Here is a 16,625-nt window from a genome sequence, read left to right on the forward strand (position 1 = left end):
AGCCATTGCTCCTGGCTTCTATTCTTATATTTATGCTTCTTATTTTTCTGGAACTGAAAAAAGTGCTATGTTTTAAAAAATATAATTAATACGTTAATCCCTAACACAGAAGCAATTCTTTCCTCATTTTTGTTGTAAATAAGGAAAGAATTGCTTTTCCTGAAATGTCCTCATCTGATCACAAGGCTATAATGTACACTACCACGCCAGTTTCACACATGAGGAAACTTTGTTCAAGGTTTAAAATAGCTTATGTCTTTTAAAACGTCAGGAGTTTTAAAGTGGTAAATGAAACAGAAGTCTTCTCAAGTGCTGATATCTGAGCCAGAAATTAGGCACTGCTTGAAGGTGTAAATATAAGGGTCTGGGTCAGACTCTGAGAATTAGGTCCTGGTTTAAACAGGGTTTATTATTTGGTCCAAGATAGTTACCCTTACCAAGTCTTATTTTTTTTCTATTAGTAAAATGAATGTAATAATAGTACTGATCTCTTGGGGCTGTTGTGATGATTACATGAGATTTTGCATGTAAAGTACCTAGTACACACTAAGTGCTCAATAGATGTCCGGTAATAATACTGCCATTGTTACTATTAGAAGACAAAGCAGCTGAGACATCAAAATAAGGCTTTGGAAACGTGCAGGAAAACTTAGATACGTTTCAAAAGACAAATCAAAACAACAACATCCTACTGGATTTCTTTATTTGCAAAATTGACTAAGAATTCTAACGGCTTGGGGTTTCTGTGAGGATTCAATGAGAAAATGCCTACTGAAAGTATATACCCAACGCCTCACACAGAGTCAGTCCTCAGTTTTTGGCCGTCTTTATCATAAAAATAGGACAAGATCAATTAGCAGAGGTTGGGCTTTGGACAGAGATCAGACAGACTCATCCAGGCAGGGCAGGGATCCGGGAAGCCCCAGCAGGGGGTGGTAAGAGGAAGTCTGGAAATGCAGGTGTATTGGGGTCACTTGGCCATGGGCTCATGGCTGATGTTCAGGCAGGGAAGAAGAAACAAAGACTTAGCCCCAGAGACTGAACTTGAGGACAGGAAAAATGAGAGAAAGAGATGAGTCAAGACTGGAAAGGAGAGGAGATAACATGCTGGAACACAGGCACAGGAGACCCAGAAGTACACAAGGCTGACGCAGTGCTGGCCCACCAGCAGTGCTCCTTGCTTCTTTGGCTTTGGAAGCCAAACCAAACCTAGAGTCTGTGGGTGGTGGCCGGAGGAATTGGCATGCTGGGCCATCTGGTGCTCAACTGGTAGGTGACACTGCTTGGCCACTGGCAGATGTAAAGTAATGGGGGTGAGTGGTGATAGGAAGGAACCAAGGAAGCTGGACTACTGCCCAGTTTTAGACCACGAAAGCACTTGTTTCTTACTGGAGATCATAGATCATGGGCAAGTCTTGGTGAGAGGCAGTGCCTTTGGAAAATCTTCCATTTGCAAGGAGTCTCAATGGTGCTGTGTGAGCCACCAGGTCTCTGTAAGTCTTGCCTTCCCCTGATGGGGTGTTTCTTGGAAAGAAATAGAGATCTCCTCTCTTCCACAGTCATAATGAACTCAGAGGGAGAAAGTACAAGAAGCAAATGCTGGCTCTGTCAGTTGGCCTGTCTGTAATAACCTAAATCTTGTTCCCTGAAGGTCTGGAGAAAACAACTATAGTAGCCCAAGGGCATCCCAGGACAGTAAATGGTAATATAAAAAAAACAGAGCAGGAAATAGGATGAGGATGAGATTTATGGGTCTTATCCTCATCAATTGCTCCAGTGAGAGTGAGGAGAGCTGTGGAGGCCAGGCCTGCTGAATCTGAACCCGGCTTGAGTTTGCAGGGTACAAAGTGGGGAGAGAAAGGCAGTGCTTCCTATAGTGAAAGATGCCTGTGGTTACTGTAGCTGAGCCGAGGAGATTGGTGATCACTGCAGCATGGTGTGGAGTTTTTGAGCTCATTGCATTCTCAGAGGAAGTTTCACATTTTAAAACCTGTGAAAGGGTGGCCAGGGCCCATCTGGGATGTCAGTAAATCTCATGTTAAGAGCAGGGCAGAAGAGAAAGCTTGAGTTTTTTCTTTCTGTTTCTTACGAAGGCCAAGTGCCTGGCACTCTCTCCAGAAGGCCAACAGCTGCCTCATTGCCAATAAGGATCTGGGTCTTAGGAGTTGAGAGCAATGCTTGTTTCCCTCATGGTGCACAAAGGGGCCTGGCGGCTGAGAGGTCTGTGATCAAGTGGTAACCACGTTTGTTGAGGACTTTCTACTTAAGTGTCCACAGATGTGGTTGATGATGATCAGTGTGTCTGGGAAGAGTTGCATGGTTTGCTGCAGTGGTTCTCAAACTTCGCTGTGCAGGAATGTAACCTGGGTGTGTCTCAGGAATTCGGGTTCCTGGATTGCAACTGTAATGAATCTTTTTCAGTCAGTCTGAGGTAGTTCTGGGGTGGGGGTTCTGTGCTTTGAATAAGGTCCCTAGGAAATGCTGATGCAAGTGGGCCACAAATCATGTTTTGGGAAATATGAGTGTTATGGGACGAGTCCTAGGCTGCTACTCAGAAGGGAGTTCTGGCCTTGGATCTTCCCCTAATGTGCTGTGCAAACATATGTAAGTTATTTCCAATTTCTGGGCTTGTTTCTTCTATAAAATAAGAATATTGGACTAGATTGGCAAGTCTCAAGCCAAACTGCACGACAGAATTACATGGAGAACTTAGACACAGTGCTTGTGCCTGAGCCATATTCTGAGAGCCCGGTGCTCAGGCTATCATGACGTTGCAACACACTGGGAAAGAGTGTGGCGGTGTACAAGTTTAAAATGCTTCCAGGTGACTCTAGTTGTTGCTGGGACTGAGAACTACTATCTAGATGATGCACGGTGTTCTTTCCTTGTTTTTGAACACTGAATCGTCTGTGAGAAAATATATTACGTATGTCTCATTTCTTCATTGGTCCCTCCGTTGTCGTGGAGGGAGAGTTTTCTACAAAATACAATTTTCCAAATAATTAAAGGGCACCTGTTAAGCAGCAACCTGTTAAAACTTTCACCCTGCTTTGATTTTCTTTGTAAACAAAACATCAAAATCTTTTTGATGACTTAAAGTTACCACTGTTGTCACTCACTCATGCATTCACTCAATAGGTATGCGTTTGGTGCCTATTTTGTGTTAGTAACTGTAATAGGTCATTCTCATACTGCTAATAAAGACATACCTGAGACTGGGTATAAAGGAAAGGATGTTTAATAGACTCACAGTTCCATATGGCTGGAGAGGCCTCACAATCATGGCTGAAGGCAAAGGCAGAGCAAAGACACCTCTTAAATGGCGGGGGAACTGCCTTTTATACAACCATCAGATCTCGTGAGACTCACTATTATGAGAACAGCAGCATGGGCGTAATGGCCCCATGATTCAATTACCTCCCACCGGGTCCCTTCCACAACACATGGGGATTATGGGAGCTACAATTCAAGATGAGATTTGGGTGGGGACACAGACAAACCATTGCAATAACATAACACCTAAAAAGGTTATAGAGCCGTCAAAGGGTTGATGGACCATGAATCAGTAATAATAATAATTATAAGTGATCTTTAAACATTCATCAGGGGCCAAGGACGTAATAGGCACTGTTCTAAGCACTCTAGTTTTATCTCATTTAATCCTCACAACAATCTGCTCAGGTGGGCACAATTATAGGCCTGTTTTACAGGTAAGCAAACCAAAGCAGGAAGGATCCTGTACGTTCTCAAAGTCACACAGCTGATTGGGGTAGAGCTGGGATTCAGTCAGGCCCACCTCCCTGTGTGATGTGGGACGTGTCTGTTCCTGCTCGGAGCTTCTGTTTCATTCTGTGCTGAGTGGACCCTGAGGGCCCTCTGAGCCCTAGCACCTCACAAGTTCATGTCTGTCCCCAGGTCTCTCAGGAGGTCACTCACATGCATCAAGGAGAGCCTGCGTATCTTCATTGACCTGGGGGAGAGAGACAAGGCTGCTGAGGCCTGGCTTGGGGCGGGGCGACTCCACTACCTTATGCAGGAAGACGAGCTGGTGGAGCTGTACCTGCAGGTAGGCCTCCTGCAGAGCTCTCTGGGAGTTGTTGACTTGGGTCATATGGGGAGGCAGCTGTACCCTCCAAATCGACCAGCTGGAACCAGAGAGGAATGATGTTCACCCTAAGCCCGTGGAGAGAGGGTCAACACTGGGCTGCTCCCTGAACACGTGGTGGAAACCAGGGTGGTCCGGCAAGCTGAGTACAGGTAGCAAAGGGCCAGTCGCTGAGACCCATATATACATGTGCACCCTGGGAGGATGTGAGGGGAGACTGACATATCACCTGTAACGTCACTTGTCCCATTAAGTATACCCGTCTTTCCACAGCTCAACATACACCTTGACTTTAGGGTTTTGCTGCAGTTTGAGGCAAGGTTGGTGTGTATGTGGGGTATTAACAATATTATTCTCTTATTTTTTTGTTGGTTTGCATACTTTTAATATCAGAGATGTGGTACAGTGTAGTGGTTAAAAGCCTAGGCTTTGAAGAGAGAAAAGCCTAGAGTCAAATCCCAGGGCCATTACATATGGACTGACTGCGTGACTTTGGGCTTGCCATATGACATCTCTGGGATTCAGTTTCTTTATGGGGGAACTGAACGCTGTCTTTTAGCATAAGGATTAGTAAAACAAAAATTTATATATCTCACTTGCGTAGTAGTAAATGCATAGTAAGCATTTATTAAGTGCTCAGAACTTAGTAAATGTTTAATACATGATATTTTAGTGTTTTATTACTATCTGTACAATATTGTACTGTGATGATATGTAAGATGTTTAATTCTACAAAAATGTACCAATTTATGTTTCTTTCCCATGTTTTGTTTTCTCTCTTTTTACTTCTCCTTCTACTAGCACATAAACTTGCACAAATTCACTTCTACTGAGACTTAATAATGGCTGCATAACACTGATTGCATGCTTCCTATGTACGGGAGACTTTGCTAAACACCTCACTTGCATGATGTAGTTTAACCCTCATTATAAATGCAATAGGAGTTTCCATTATAATTTCCATTTTACAGATGAAGCTCAGAGAGGCTGAGTAATTTGCCCAAGGTGATACAGCTGGTAAGTGGTGGAGCTGAGAACTGCACACAGTGTGACGTAGAACCTTCACTCTCAGCCTTTATGCCATCTGCCTTGCGATTTAAGGGCTGAAAGCATTTCTGGAGAGCAGACAATTCAGTCTTCTCCTTTCATGTTGTGGGAGACTGAAGCCCAGAGGGCACTGTTCCGATTGTACATTGTTTTGGTGGTCCTGACTCCAGGATTCCATCTCACTGGCCCCCCCTCTCTCTGTAGCTGCCCATGCAATAACACAGCAACTGCAGCATCTTGCCCCAGCGATGAAATGTTCACTGGCCAGAACTGGTCCCAGGCCTCACCCAATCCCAGGCTGCCACCTAACTGATGTTGTGCAGGGTCATTTCCATGGAAGTGAATCATTCTGGACCTGAAGCTATTTGAGATCCTGTAACTGTGCTGCAGATGCAGCGGCATATTCTTTACTCTTCAACTTCCTTAGCACATTTGGTGTAGATGCAATCCAAAATAGCTTGCTAGAGATAAAGAAGCTCTGGAGGCTAGGGTATTGGGATGGAAGACACCAACATTTGTTTGCCAGTGACTATTGGCGTGAAACTGGGGAGGTTCTGTTTTCTTTCTGAGCCACACTATCTCCATCTGGAAAGTGTAAGGTGTTGAACTGGATCATTATTTTTCCATTTCAGTTATTTACATATTAAATTCATGGTTTTGCTATATACAGGTACCATCTATACCATTGTTTACTTCTTCTTTGACTCAACATCAAATCAATGTAGCTTTTTTTTACACTTAGCCTTATTCTACACAATACTATCTAAAGTTGCAGGTTGGATGCACTATTAGTTTTTCTTTTTTTCTAAAACACATTAAAATAAATACTTAACTAGTAAAACAAAATGTTTTTCTATATACCATTAAAAATAATCTAGCACCACCAAAAGCAATCTCTCATACCAGGATGGGGAAATGCCAGACTGGAGAATCTCTAAAGTCCTCTTACCAGCCTTATGAGTGTGAAGACCAATTTAGGATTTGGGGGACTTTAGCAGAGGATTAATTGATTTAGGTGGTCTGCATCTTAGCTCTGCCAGTCCTGTGGAGGTCTGGAAGCCCTCCTCTCTGCCTTTAACAGCTGTCTCTGTCCCCACTAGGCAGCCATCCAGACAGCCCTGAAGTCAGAGGAGCCTTTGCTGGCTCTCAAACTTTATGAAGAAGCAGGTGATGTGTTCTTCAATGGGACCCGCCACAGGCATCATGCAGTAGAGTACTACAGAGTAAGTCCAAGCTGTGCAGTTTGCTGAGACAAGTCCTGGCACAGGCGTGGGCAGGCTCAGGCTGGACTTCGACCTGGGTCCCTCTTCTCCTCTCTTGCTTGTATTTCATTTTTCTCTTTCTTGTCCAGTGCCCACCTACTCACCCTCTCTTCAATCTAGCGGGAGCTCAGGGAAGGTTCTGATAAACTTAGTCATTCTCAGGCTTGATAAGTTATCCTTCCTGGGATAATACATCAAAATAATTGAGTCCAGGAGTTCAAGACCATCTCGAACTCTTGGGTGCATGGTACTTTACAGTTTGCAGCACACTTTCGAGTTTACCAGTGTTTCCCACTTACTACTGGGAGTGCGGTGGGAGATTATTTAAAGGGTTATGTAGATGAGTGCTTTTGTTTGATCATATGTTTAATAAGCATGTATTAAAATATTTTTTTAGGCTGGGTGCAGTGGCTTATGCCTGTAATCCCAGTACTTTGGGAGGCCGAGGCGGGCAGATCACCTGAGGTCAGGAGTTCGAGACTAGCCTGACCAACATAGTGAAACCCTGTCTCTACTAAAAATACAAAAATTAGCTGGGCATGGTGGCACCTGCCTGTAATCCCAGCTACTTGGGAGGCTGAGGCAAGAGAATCACTTGAACCCGGGAGGCGGAGGTTGCAGTGAGCCGAGATAGCACCATTGCACTCCAGCCTGGGCAACACTCCATCTCAAAAAAAAAAAAAAAAAAAAAAAAATATATATATATATATATATATATATATATTTTAAAATTAAAAACATAATATGAGCTCATTAAACCTATGATTTCACAGGTAGTATTGCAAAGCATGAGGCAAGAAAAAGAGTTGGTGTTAAGAATAACACAAATTAAATGAATGTCCAGATATTAAGTGGATATGTCAAAGACTGTGATTGTTTTTCATCACTGACTAAACTTTAGGAATTCTCATTATCTAATTTGATCCTAAAATTTTATTCATTCAGATATTCATTTATTTATTTTTTCAGTTGTTTATTCAGTCATCAAACTTTAGCAAACATCCAGTCTGTGCCAGGCACTGAGCTAGGTGTGGGGAAGAACAGGGAACGCATCTCTGACTATTGAGGGGCTTATTTTCATATGCATTTTGTAGATGAGAAAACTAAGGTTCAGAAAGATGAAGTGATTTGCCTAAAATTCTATCATAATAAAAACATAGAAATGACCACTTTTTGAGATATTCCCACACTATGTGTGTACTCATGTGTGCTTCATAGATAGCGCCGTGGATGCTATCCACAGGGATGCACAGCTGAGAGCACACAGCTGAGAAGGGAACGACTTTCCACGTGACCTTGGGAAAAGCCACTTCCCCTTTCTGCTCCAGGTTTCCCCAATTTTAGGAGGCCCAATGCCCTCTACTTCTTTAAGATCTGGGCAAAACATCGTGAGCAAGGTCCAGGAGAGAGTTGAGTAAAGGCACACAAGGAAACATGGCTGACCCCCGTTTGTTTTAGTCCACTGCCATCCCCCAACCCCTGCCTGTAGAAGATAAGCCTCCTAGCTATGGTATGCACTGATGATTCCTAGCTAGACTAAGGTTCCTTGGGCCTCTGTTCTTAGGCTGGAGCTGTTCCTTTAGCAAGGAGGTTGAAGGCGGTGAGAACTGAGCTCCGGATTTTCAACAAGCTGACAGAGCTGCAGATCAGCCTCGACGGCTATGAGAAGGCTTTGGAATTTGCCACCCTGGCCGCCAGGCTCAGCACAGTCACAGGTTGGTGGTCTTCACTGTTGGGTGTGTTGAATGGAAGAGGTGACTGGTCAAGGATAGACAGCAAAGCAATAACAGCACAGGCTTTGGAGTCAGACTGTGTGGGTTCAAATCCCAGGGCCAACTGTCAGGGATACCTTAGTTAAGCAAGCTGCCTAACTTCTGTAAGCCTCAAGCTTGTCATCACCAAATCAGGATTAAAAATAGTGCCCGCCTCATGGTCGTTGTTATGAAGACCAGTGATTATCCATGTAACGGCCACAGCACAATGCTGGGTACATGGTAAGTCCTTGGTAAGTGTTGCCTGTGCCACACTAATTATTATATTACAGTTGCTGCTGTTCCCCAAGTGTAAAGTAAATGGTATTTTATTCTCTGTGTAGGCTATGTTCCCATTGCAAAAGGACTGCGCCCTAAATTTTAAATTAGTTAATTTTTAGTCAAAAGTGCATTTTTCCATGAAGCTAAAATGTAAATGAAGGTCAGATTCCCATTACCCTAACTCAGAACATAGCTGAATATCTTGTGTTTATGTCAAAAGCTAGTGGAAAACAATAAAAGTTATCAGAGGCCGGGTGCGGTGGCTCACGCCTGTAATCTCAGCACTTTGGGAGGCCGAGGTGGGCGGATCATGAGGTCAGCAGATGGAGACCATCCTGGCTAACATGGTGAAACCCCGTCTCTACTAAAAATATAAACAATTAGCTGAGCGTGGTGGCGCATGCCTGTAGTCCCAGCTACTCTGGAGGCTGAAGCAGGAGAATGGCGTGAATCTGGGAGGTGAGCCAAGATTGCGCCTCTGCACGCCAGTCTGGGCAACAGAGCAAGACTCTGTCTCAAAAAAAAAAAAAAAAAAAAAAAAAAAAAAAAAAAAATTCATCAGAACAGATAAATGGCAGAATAAAAAAGATTAAAAAACCCCTCATCTTGAATGTTGGTGTTTGAAGAAAAGCAGGTTTGATTAGAGAAGCCTTGATTAGATGTAAGGGTAAATGGAATATTCTGTGATGATTCCAGGAGGGACTTCTGGGCATTTTCAAGGGCATCGGATGTGGATGATACTGGACTTTATTGTGTCTAATTGCACTCTTGAGAGCTCCTTCTGTCTTTTCCCTACCTTTTTCCTTATTGCATAAGGTCTCATCTGAGTGACTGTGTGCTAATCTCAGGAAAGGCCTTGGAGGCCCCAGGCAGCTCCTCTGAGCACTTTTTATCTCTCACTGGTCGGGAGCTGAAGGGAGGCTGCATGCATCCTTTCTATAGGTACTTCCCCCGTGGTTGACTTTTCCATATCAGAGAATTTTCTCTCTCTAAGATTTTCTCTTTTAATTTTGGCTTTTGGCTCTTTGAAGCTTAAAAGTGATGTTTTTAGATGGTATCCAACAGTCACCTTGCAAATATTCCGAAGACATGATTGTAAGCCTTTGTTTCCTGTAAAAGTTCGTTCTGTATTAAAACAAATCCACCAAACAACAAGTAATAGACCCATTAGAAACCAACATTCTAAAGCACGGTTTAAGGGTGAACAGGTGTTTACAGCTTATCTGAGACTGACAGTGGGTAACGGGGCCAAGCAGAGACTGCTGCATGGGGGTACCCAAGAGAGAGACTTGTGTGTGAGGAAGACATTTATTACACACAGCTATTCATTGCAATTCTTAGCTACGCCATCAAGCTAGACTTGTCACCATGTCCCAGTAAAAGGGTTTAAGAAGAATTCCTTCCCAGAATCCTGCATTACAGTAGCATCTGCAATAAGGAGACAATTTTCTTCCGGGAATCACCCCAGGAAACCTTGACCGGCACCCATCCTCTACTAAGTCACTCTCATAGAGCCCTGCATTTTCTTTTGTAGCATTTATGACACGTGTAATGTTACATTTGTTTGTGGGATTATTTAAGGAATGTCTGTCATGTGAGACAATAAGCTTTATGAGTACAGGCACCTCTTCTGTCTTATTCCCTATGCCCCAGCACAGTCCCTGACATCTAGTAGACCTTCAAAAAGTTTTATGGAATGAATGAGTGAACAAATGATGCAAAGTGTTGGCTGCAGGGTATCTCTCTCAGTCTTCCAATTCTTAGGAGATCGGAGGCAGGAGCTGGTGGCCTTTCACCGCCTGGCTACAGTGTACTACTCCCTGCACATGTATGAGATGGCTGAGGACTGCTACCTGAAGACCCTGTCCCTCTGTCCACCCTGGCTACAGAGTCCCAAGGAGGCCCTGTACTATGCCAAGGTGTATTATCGCCTGGGCCGACTCACCTTCTGCCAGCTGAAGGTAAGAGCCAGACTTCCAAGATTTCCTGAGAGCCACTACCCAACCATTCTCCTTCCTGACCCAAAGACAATGAGGAGCCTTTGGGGTGGAGCTGAGAAAACCAGAGTGCCAAGATGAGGAGTCTTGTTTCATTGGGTGAGGAGTGGCTCTACAGGGGACATGGAGGCTCTTTCCAGTTAGCCCAACTGAAGACCTCAAAGGTGCTCCCATCTTCGCTGAGGAATAGACCATGGTTCCTCTTTCTCCTTGCCTTGCCACCATGTCTATGGCTACTTTATCTGCCAGATACTCTAGGCACATTGCCTGTGAGTCTCTCAAGGGCCTATGGAAATATATAAGATGCTAAAACAACTCTAAGGTCTAAAATGAAGATTAAAATGAATACTTAAGAGCATGTCCATAAAATGTTACAGACCAACTAGTCAACTGCAACTCATTTCTTATAAAGTAATATAAAAGAACATTTTATGAGAAATGTGGGTGCATATTAACATGTTTGAGTTAATGAGGTATGGGGCCTTTAAACTAAGTATACTTAGATCTTAAGAGGGCTTTAGCCCTGCTTCTCTTGCTTGCTGAATCTAGAAGTTCTTTTTGTGCTTGCTTTATTTTTTTGAGACAGGGTCTTGCTGTGTAGCCCAGGCTGGAGTAGCATGGCTCAGTCTTGGCTCACTACAGCCTCTGCATCTGGGGCTCAAGCAATCCTTCTACTTCAGCCTCCTTAGAAGCTGGGACTACAGGTGCATGCAACCACACCTGGCTAATTTTTGTATTTTTTGTAGAGATGGGGTTTCGTCATGTTGCCTAGGCCGGTCTCAAACTGCTGGACTCAAGCAATCCGCCAGCCTCGGCCTCCCAAAATGGTGGGATTACAGTTGTAGTAGGCCATCATGCCCATCCCAGAACTTCTTATATTTTTGGTGTCTTTTAGAGTTGTGTTGGTTGCAAGTCTCTGTTACAACCCTGACCCTCAAACTATGTCCCTAGATTTGGCTTCCTTTTACCAGAGGTCCCTGTCCCCTGAAGCACGACCCTTAATCTCTTAATATAGTGGTTTCTGAGTCAGTCCTGTGTTTGGCCCCCAGGGAACCCTCAGGGCAGCTCTGCTGTCTGTTTCTTATTTGCCAGGCTTTGCTTCTGGCCTGAATGAATTACTGATTTATGAGGGTTAATGGAAACCAGGCAGCCTTTTGAGTCTCACCCAAAGAAGCATCTGTTTCTCATCTTTACCAAGTAGGGAGGTCCAGGGGCTAGTGAAGGACCCTCAAGATGGTGAAGAGCCATCTTGCCTCTGCCCCACAGCTCCCACGAAGCGGTTCAGGGACAAAGTGTGTGATCTGATCATGTCAACCAAGAACTCTATAGATTGTAAAGGGAAAAACTCAATTCAAACTTCCTTAAGCAAAAAAGGCAACTTACTGGCTCAAAGAATGTGAAAGCTGAGCTACAAATTTAACTGCGGATAGCTCTGGATCCTATTTCTCAATTGTCATCAGGGATTTCCCCACCTCTCATTGTATTTCTTGACTCTGTATGTTTCTACTTTGCTTCCTTTTTTGGCCTTTTCCCCTTCTAGCTACTGGCAGTTTAAGTCCACCTCTGAACCTGCCACTTCAGAGGGACCTTTTTCCTTATTGAGACACAGTGGAAAGTCCCAGGGAGTGGCAGATATAGGCCAAGTTTGGGTCATGTACACATCCCTGAAGCACCGTGCCCAGGGCAATGATGTTTCATGATTGGCTGAGCCTCAGCCAGGGACCACCTCTGTGCCTGGAGTGCAGGGCACTGTGATTAGCAATGCTCCAAGGACCACAGTGGAGGGAGAGAGGACCTCCCCTAAGGACTCAGGAGATGGGGATGGGATGTTGGGCAAAAAAAAAGCTAGAGGGGCCAGCATAGCCTCCTAGCCTGTCCTGGAAGTGTTTGCTAATGCTGTCTTGTCTTTGCCCCACATCATGGGGTTAGGATGCCCATGATGCCACTGAGTACTTCCTGCTGGCCCTGGCAGCAGCGGTCCTGCTGGGTGACGACGAGCTTCAGGACACCATTAGGAGCAGGCTGGACAACATCTGCCAGAGCCCCCTGTGGCACAGCAGCCCCTCTGGGTGCTCCTCAGAGAGGGCACGGTGGCTGAGTGGCGGTGGCCTGGCCCTCTGAGAAAAGCTGTCCTGTCTCTGGACATTTGGCATGGCCAGACTCTGACCCCACTGCCCTAGGCTCTTAAATACGCATTGGGAGGGTCTGAGTCATTACCTGGCCCAGCCCCCTCATTTTACAATGAGAAGAATGAAGTCTGGAAGGAGAGGGGCTCATTGCAGGTCACAGAAAGATTTGCTGGTGCAGCGATGAGAATTCCTGGTTCCAAGCTTTGCATCTGGAGTCTTTACCAGTTGACTGTTGCCTTCCACACAAACAGCCTCTGAAAAACACTTTCTCCATACATAATTCTGGAGAAGATGAGGAATCTTGCCCTCCAGGAACCTTCCTTCCTCCCCCAGTGAGGAAATCAGTCACTGCACTGGTGCAAAGCCAAGCCGATTGGAATTTGTGCTCTTCACCAATTTTCTCAGGGAAAGACCCCTTCCGCTTGCCAGCAGAGGAACCTGTAGTTTTTTCCATTTCTTTCTTCAGAACCAAAGCGTGTATCACTCCTCATGCTCACAGGGATGGGCAGGAGAGAATTCACCAGGCTCTTAGCTCAAAAGACACAGCCTCAGAATGGCCAGATGGATAGCACGAAACCCGACTTGGATTCACTATATTCCTCCTGCCATAAGGCTGTGCTCCCACATAACAAGCTCCAGGGAAGCTTTCTAAGAGCCAAGGCTTGGAAATTGAGTGTTAAGAAAATTATGGCATAAATTACATATAAATAGTATATATGATTAAATATTGTCCAGTTACATTTACACACACATTTTTTTCTCATCCACAATGGGGACAGATGAGATGGAGGACTTGAAGGATGGGTGAGAATACCAAGACATGTCATTTTTCTTTTTTTTTTTTTGAGACAGCGTCTCCTCTGTTGCCCAGGTTGGAGTTCAGTGGTACAGTCAGGGCTCACTACAACCTCAGACTCCAGGGCTCAAGTGATCCTCCAGTGTCAACCTCCTGAGTAGCTGGAACTACAGGCATGTGCCACCACACCCAACTACAAGGCATCTTGTTGATTTCAGGGTAGCTGCTTTGCAAAGCATCTCTATTAATGACCTATCACTGCATAGCACACTGAGTGGCCTGAAATGCTTATAATCTCATGGTTTCTGCAGGGCAGGAATCCAAGCATGACTTAGCTGAGCCCTCTGGCTTAGGGTTGTTCATAGGCTACAATCAGCCAGGGCTGCAGTTATCTCAACTTTAACTAGAGAAGGATGGGCTTCCAAGCTCACCCACAGAGTTGTTGTTAGGAGTCAGTTTTTTGGCTAGCTGTTGGCCAGAGGCTTCCTGCAGCCACTTGCCACGTGGGCCTCTCTGCGGGGCAGTCACAACATGGCACCACGCTTCACTAGAGGGAGCAAACAAGAGGAGCAAGAACCAGAGTGAGCAGGAGAGAAGGAAGTCACTGTCTTTCCATAACCTAATCACAGAAGTGACATCTCCTTAGTCTTGCCTATTCAATTCATAATAAGTGAGTCACTAGGTCCAGCTCCCACAAGAGGAGGGTGTTTATCAACAGCTTGAGTACCAAATGGTGAGGATCATTGGGGATCATTTCAGAAGTGACCTACCACAGTATCTGAGTTCTTTGATAATGAAATCAGGAATTCTCTAAGATAACGAACTGAAAATATGGCCCACTAACCAGCAGCATCAGCATCACCTGTGAGATTGAAATGAAAATCTGCAGCCCCACCTATGGTCTCTGAATCAGAATCTCTGGATCCCAGAACGCTGACTCGTGCAAGCTTTCCTGGTGGTTTTAATGCACCCTGAAGTATCGGAAGCACCACTGCAGGGTAAGAACCCTCAGATAGTGTGCATACCTATTACCTGGTAAGGTTGTTGAACGTGAACTTCCTGGTTTCTATCTCTAATTCTGATTCAGTAGATCTGGGATATATCCCAGGAACATGCATTTTATCAAGCAACTCAAGCAAGCCTGATGCAGGTGGTTCACCCTTGCTCCTTGTGTAAACCACAAGGAGACCAGACATAATTCCCTGCATCTGATGCCCATCAGTTTAGCTTTTATTATCAGACCATCTGCCCTTAATTTCTAGCTTCTTGGACTGACCAGATGGTTAGTTATATGGCAGGGTGAGATGGGAGTGGTGAGTTGAGCCACGATTGTATCTTCTAGTCATCAAGGTTATCTACGTATTGGCACATATTTTCTGTTAGAGATGTGGTTGGTTGTCAAAAGGCTGTCTACTCTAGAGAGTATTCCCAGGAAGGAGAAGCTTCCAATTGTCTAATTAGTAAAATTATCTAATCCACTACCATGCAGAATAGATGCGGTTTTGCCCCTACCACAAGCTGTAAAAGCCCCAAGCTGGGAGGGATGTTGTGGTTGAGACTATCCAGTCTAATCTCCCATGCATAGTCCTTTCAACAACATTCCTGGGAGACAGTCAGGGGCACACACATTCCAGAACAGTTACACATCGTATATTTGAAGAAGGCTCACACAGCCCTGGAAACCATGCCATTGGCCATTCCCTATCTGACTCAGGTTACAGATCCCCTCCCTTTTCCCACTGACCACTCACTCTCCTCTGGCCAGATTTGTTTCTGTTTCTCTGAAAGAGCGATTCCCACAACTGCACCAGGCTTTTGACATTGGCTGGTGGGTGAAGAGTACAGAGGGATGTTACTATACTTAATTTGATTCTTCTTCTCCCCAGCAACCACATCTGTCCTTGGCTTCCATTGAGCTATATAATTAATTGAAACTTCTGTGTCTTCTGACTTGAACTTCTATTTGGACAGATCTTTCTCAACTGCTGCAAATATACATATGCATTTGCATATGCATACACATACACACATATGTGAAGAGCATTGTATCTATTCATGTTACATTTCACTGGAGATTTTAGCTAAAATTCCCCAATTCTGTGCACTTTGATTTACCTGTAAATCTGATTAATTTACCTGTATCCAGGTCAGTTATCAAAATGTTCAGCATGTTTCCAAAGACAAGGGTAAGACTATATTTTTTTAAAATAAGAAAAACATTGTGTGATATCATTGCAATTACTACATTCTATATGTAAATCGCTTGCTAAAACTCTTTTAAAAAGTGTTTAAAGATTTCATTTTTAAAATGTGAGCCAACTATTCCCTTTGGAAACATGTTGATGCTACCTTTTTTCATGATCCGCAGAGAGTAAAGTGGTGATTGGATCTGGTCTCTACTTAAACATTGTAAAAAGAAAGTGTATCCTAGCCAAAGATGATCTAGTTACCCTCTTTATTCTAATTGTTCCCTCAAAACTTATATGGGCTCTGTGGCTGCTGGCTCCTTACATCTAATCTAAATAAAGAACAAGGAGGGCATTGCAACATTGTGGAAAACCCTGTAACATGTTTTCTCAGCTTTCAGGTATACTAGTTCCCTGTCCAACAGTATTAACACTTTGAAATCCAATATTGCTTTTGTCCTTTTCTTATTTACTTTTCCATTATTTTAAGATGCCTTTATATTGTGCATGTGTATATATATGTATGTGTGTGTGTTCATTTTCTTCCTCTTTGTGAATATAATGCACCTCATTTGGCAGAAGTTTATTTGAGGAAGGGAATATGTAGAAATGGAGGGTGTTAGGATGAGGGATCAGGAAGCCTGTCACTAAAGGGAACCTGGATTTTGGTCTTGATTTTGACATTAGATTGCAGTGCAACCTTGGGGAAGTCACTTAACCTCTGCACATCTCAGATATTTGTCCTCTGATAAAAGAACCTCACCTCTGGGTTTTTCGGCAGTGCTATTTTTATACTGTATGAACAGGATGAGAAATAGTATTGGAGAGATGAAATAATATAATTTTATAGCCCAATTATATTCTCTTCTTTTTACAGGTGAGTAAACTGAGGAACAGAAGGGTAACATTCTACCAGACACATTAGTAGTTAGTGGCAAAGACAGTGGTAGTTGAGGCAGGGGTCTCATGATTCAAGGACTTAGTTGCACAAATGACAGGATTTCTGCTGTTTTGGGGTGCCTTCACAGTTGTATGTATATATGTACACGTGTGTGTATGTATGCATGTGT

The 16,625-nt window shown here is 44.0% G+C and overlaps 1 protein-coding gene across 1 annotated transcript in view; it reads left to right on the forward strand.

The window, feature by feature from the left end:
- SH3TC2 (SH3 domain and tetratricopeptide repeats 2) overlaps nucleotides 1–15,916 on the forward strand; it is a 63,058-nt gene extending 47,142 nt beyond the window's left edge. Inside the window, exons 13-17 of the mRNA XM_050793973.1 lie at nucleotides 3,916–4,066; nucleotides 6,253–6,375; nucleotides 7,979–8,129; nucleotides 10,212–10,408; nucleotides 12,374–15,916. Of these exons, the coding sequence (XP_050649930.1) occupies nucleotides 3,916–4,066; nucleotides 6,253–6,375; nucleotides 7,979–8,129; nucleotides 10,212–10,408; nucleotides 12,374–12,565 (814 nt within the window). The 3' untranslated portion in view covers nucleotides 12,566–15,916. The remainder of the gene's footprint in view (nucleotides 1–3,915; nucleotides 4,067–6,252; nucleotides 6,376–7,978; nucleotides 8,130–10,211; nucleotides 10,409–12,373) is intronic.
- Nucleotides 15,917–16,625: the final 709 nt, after the last annotated feature.

Source organism: Macaca thibetana, chromosome 6 (assembly GCF_024542745.1).
Source record: "Macaca thibetana thibetana isolate TM-01 chromosome 6, ASM2454274v1, whole genome shotgun sequence".
Classification (NCBI taxonomy): Eukaryota; Metazoa; Chordata; class Mammalia; order Primates; family Cercopithecidae; genus Macaca; species Macaca thibetana.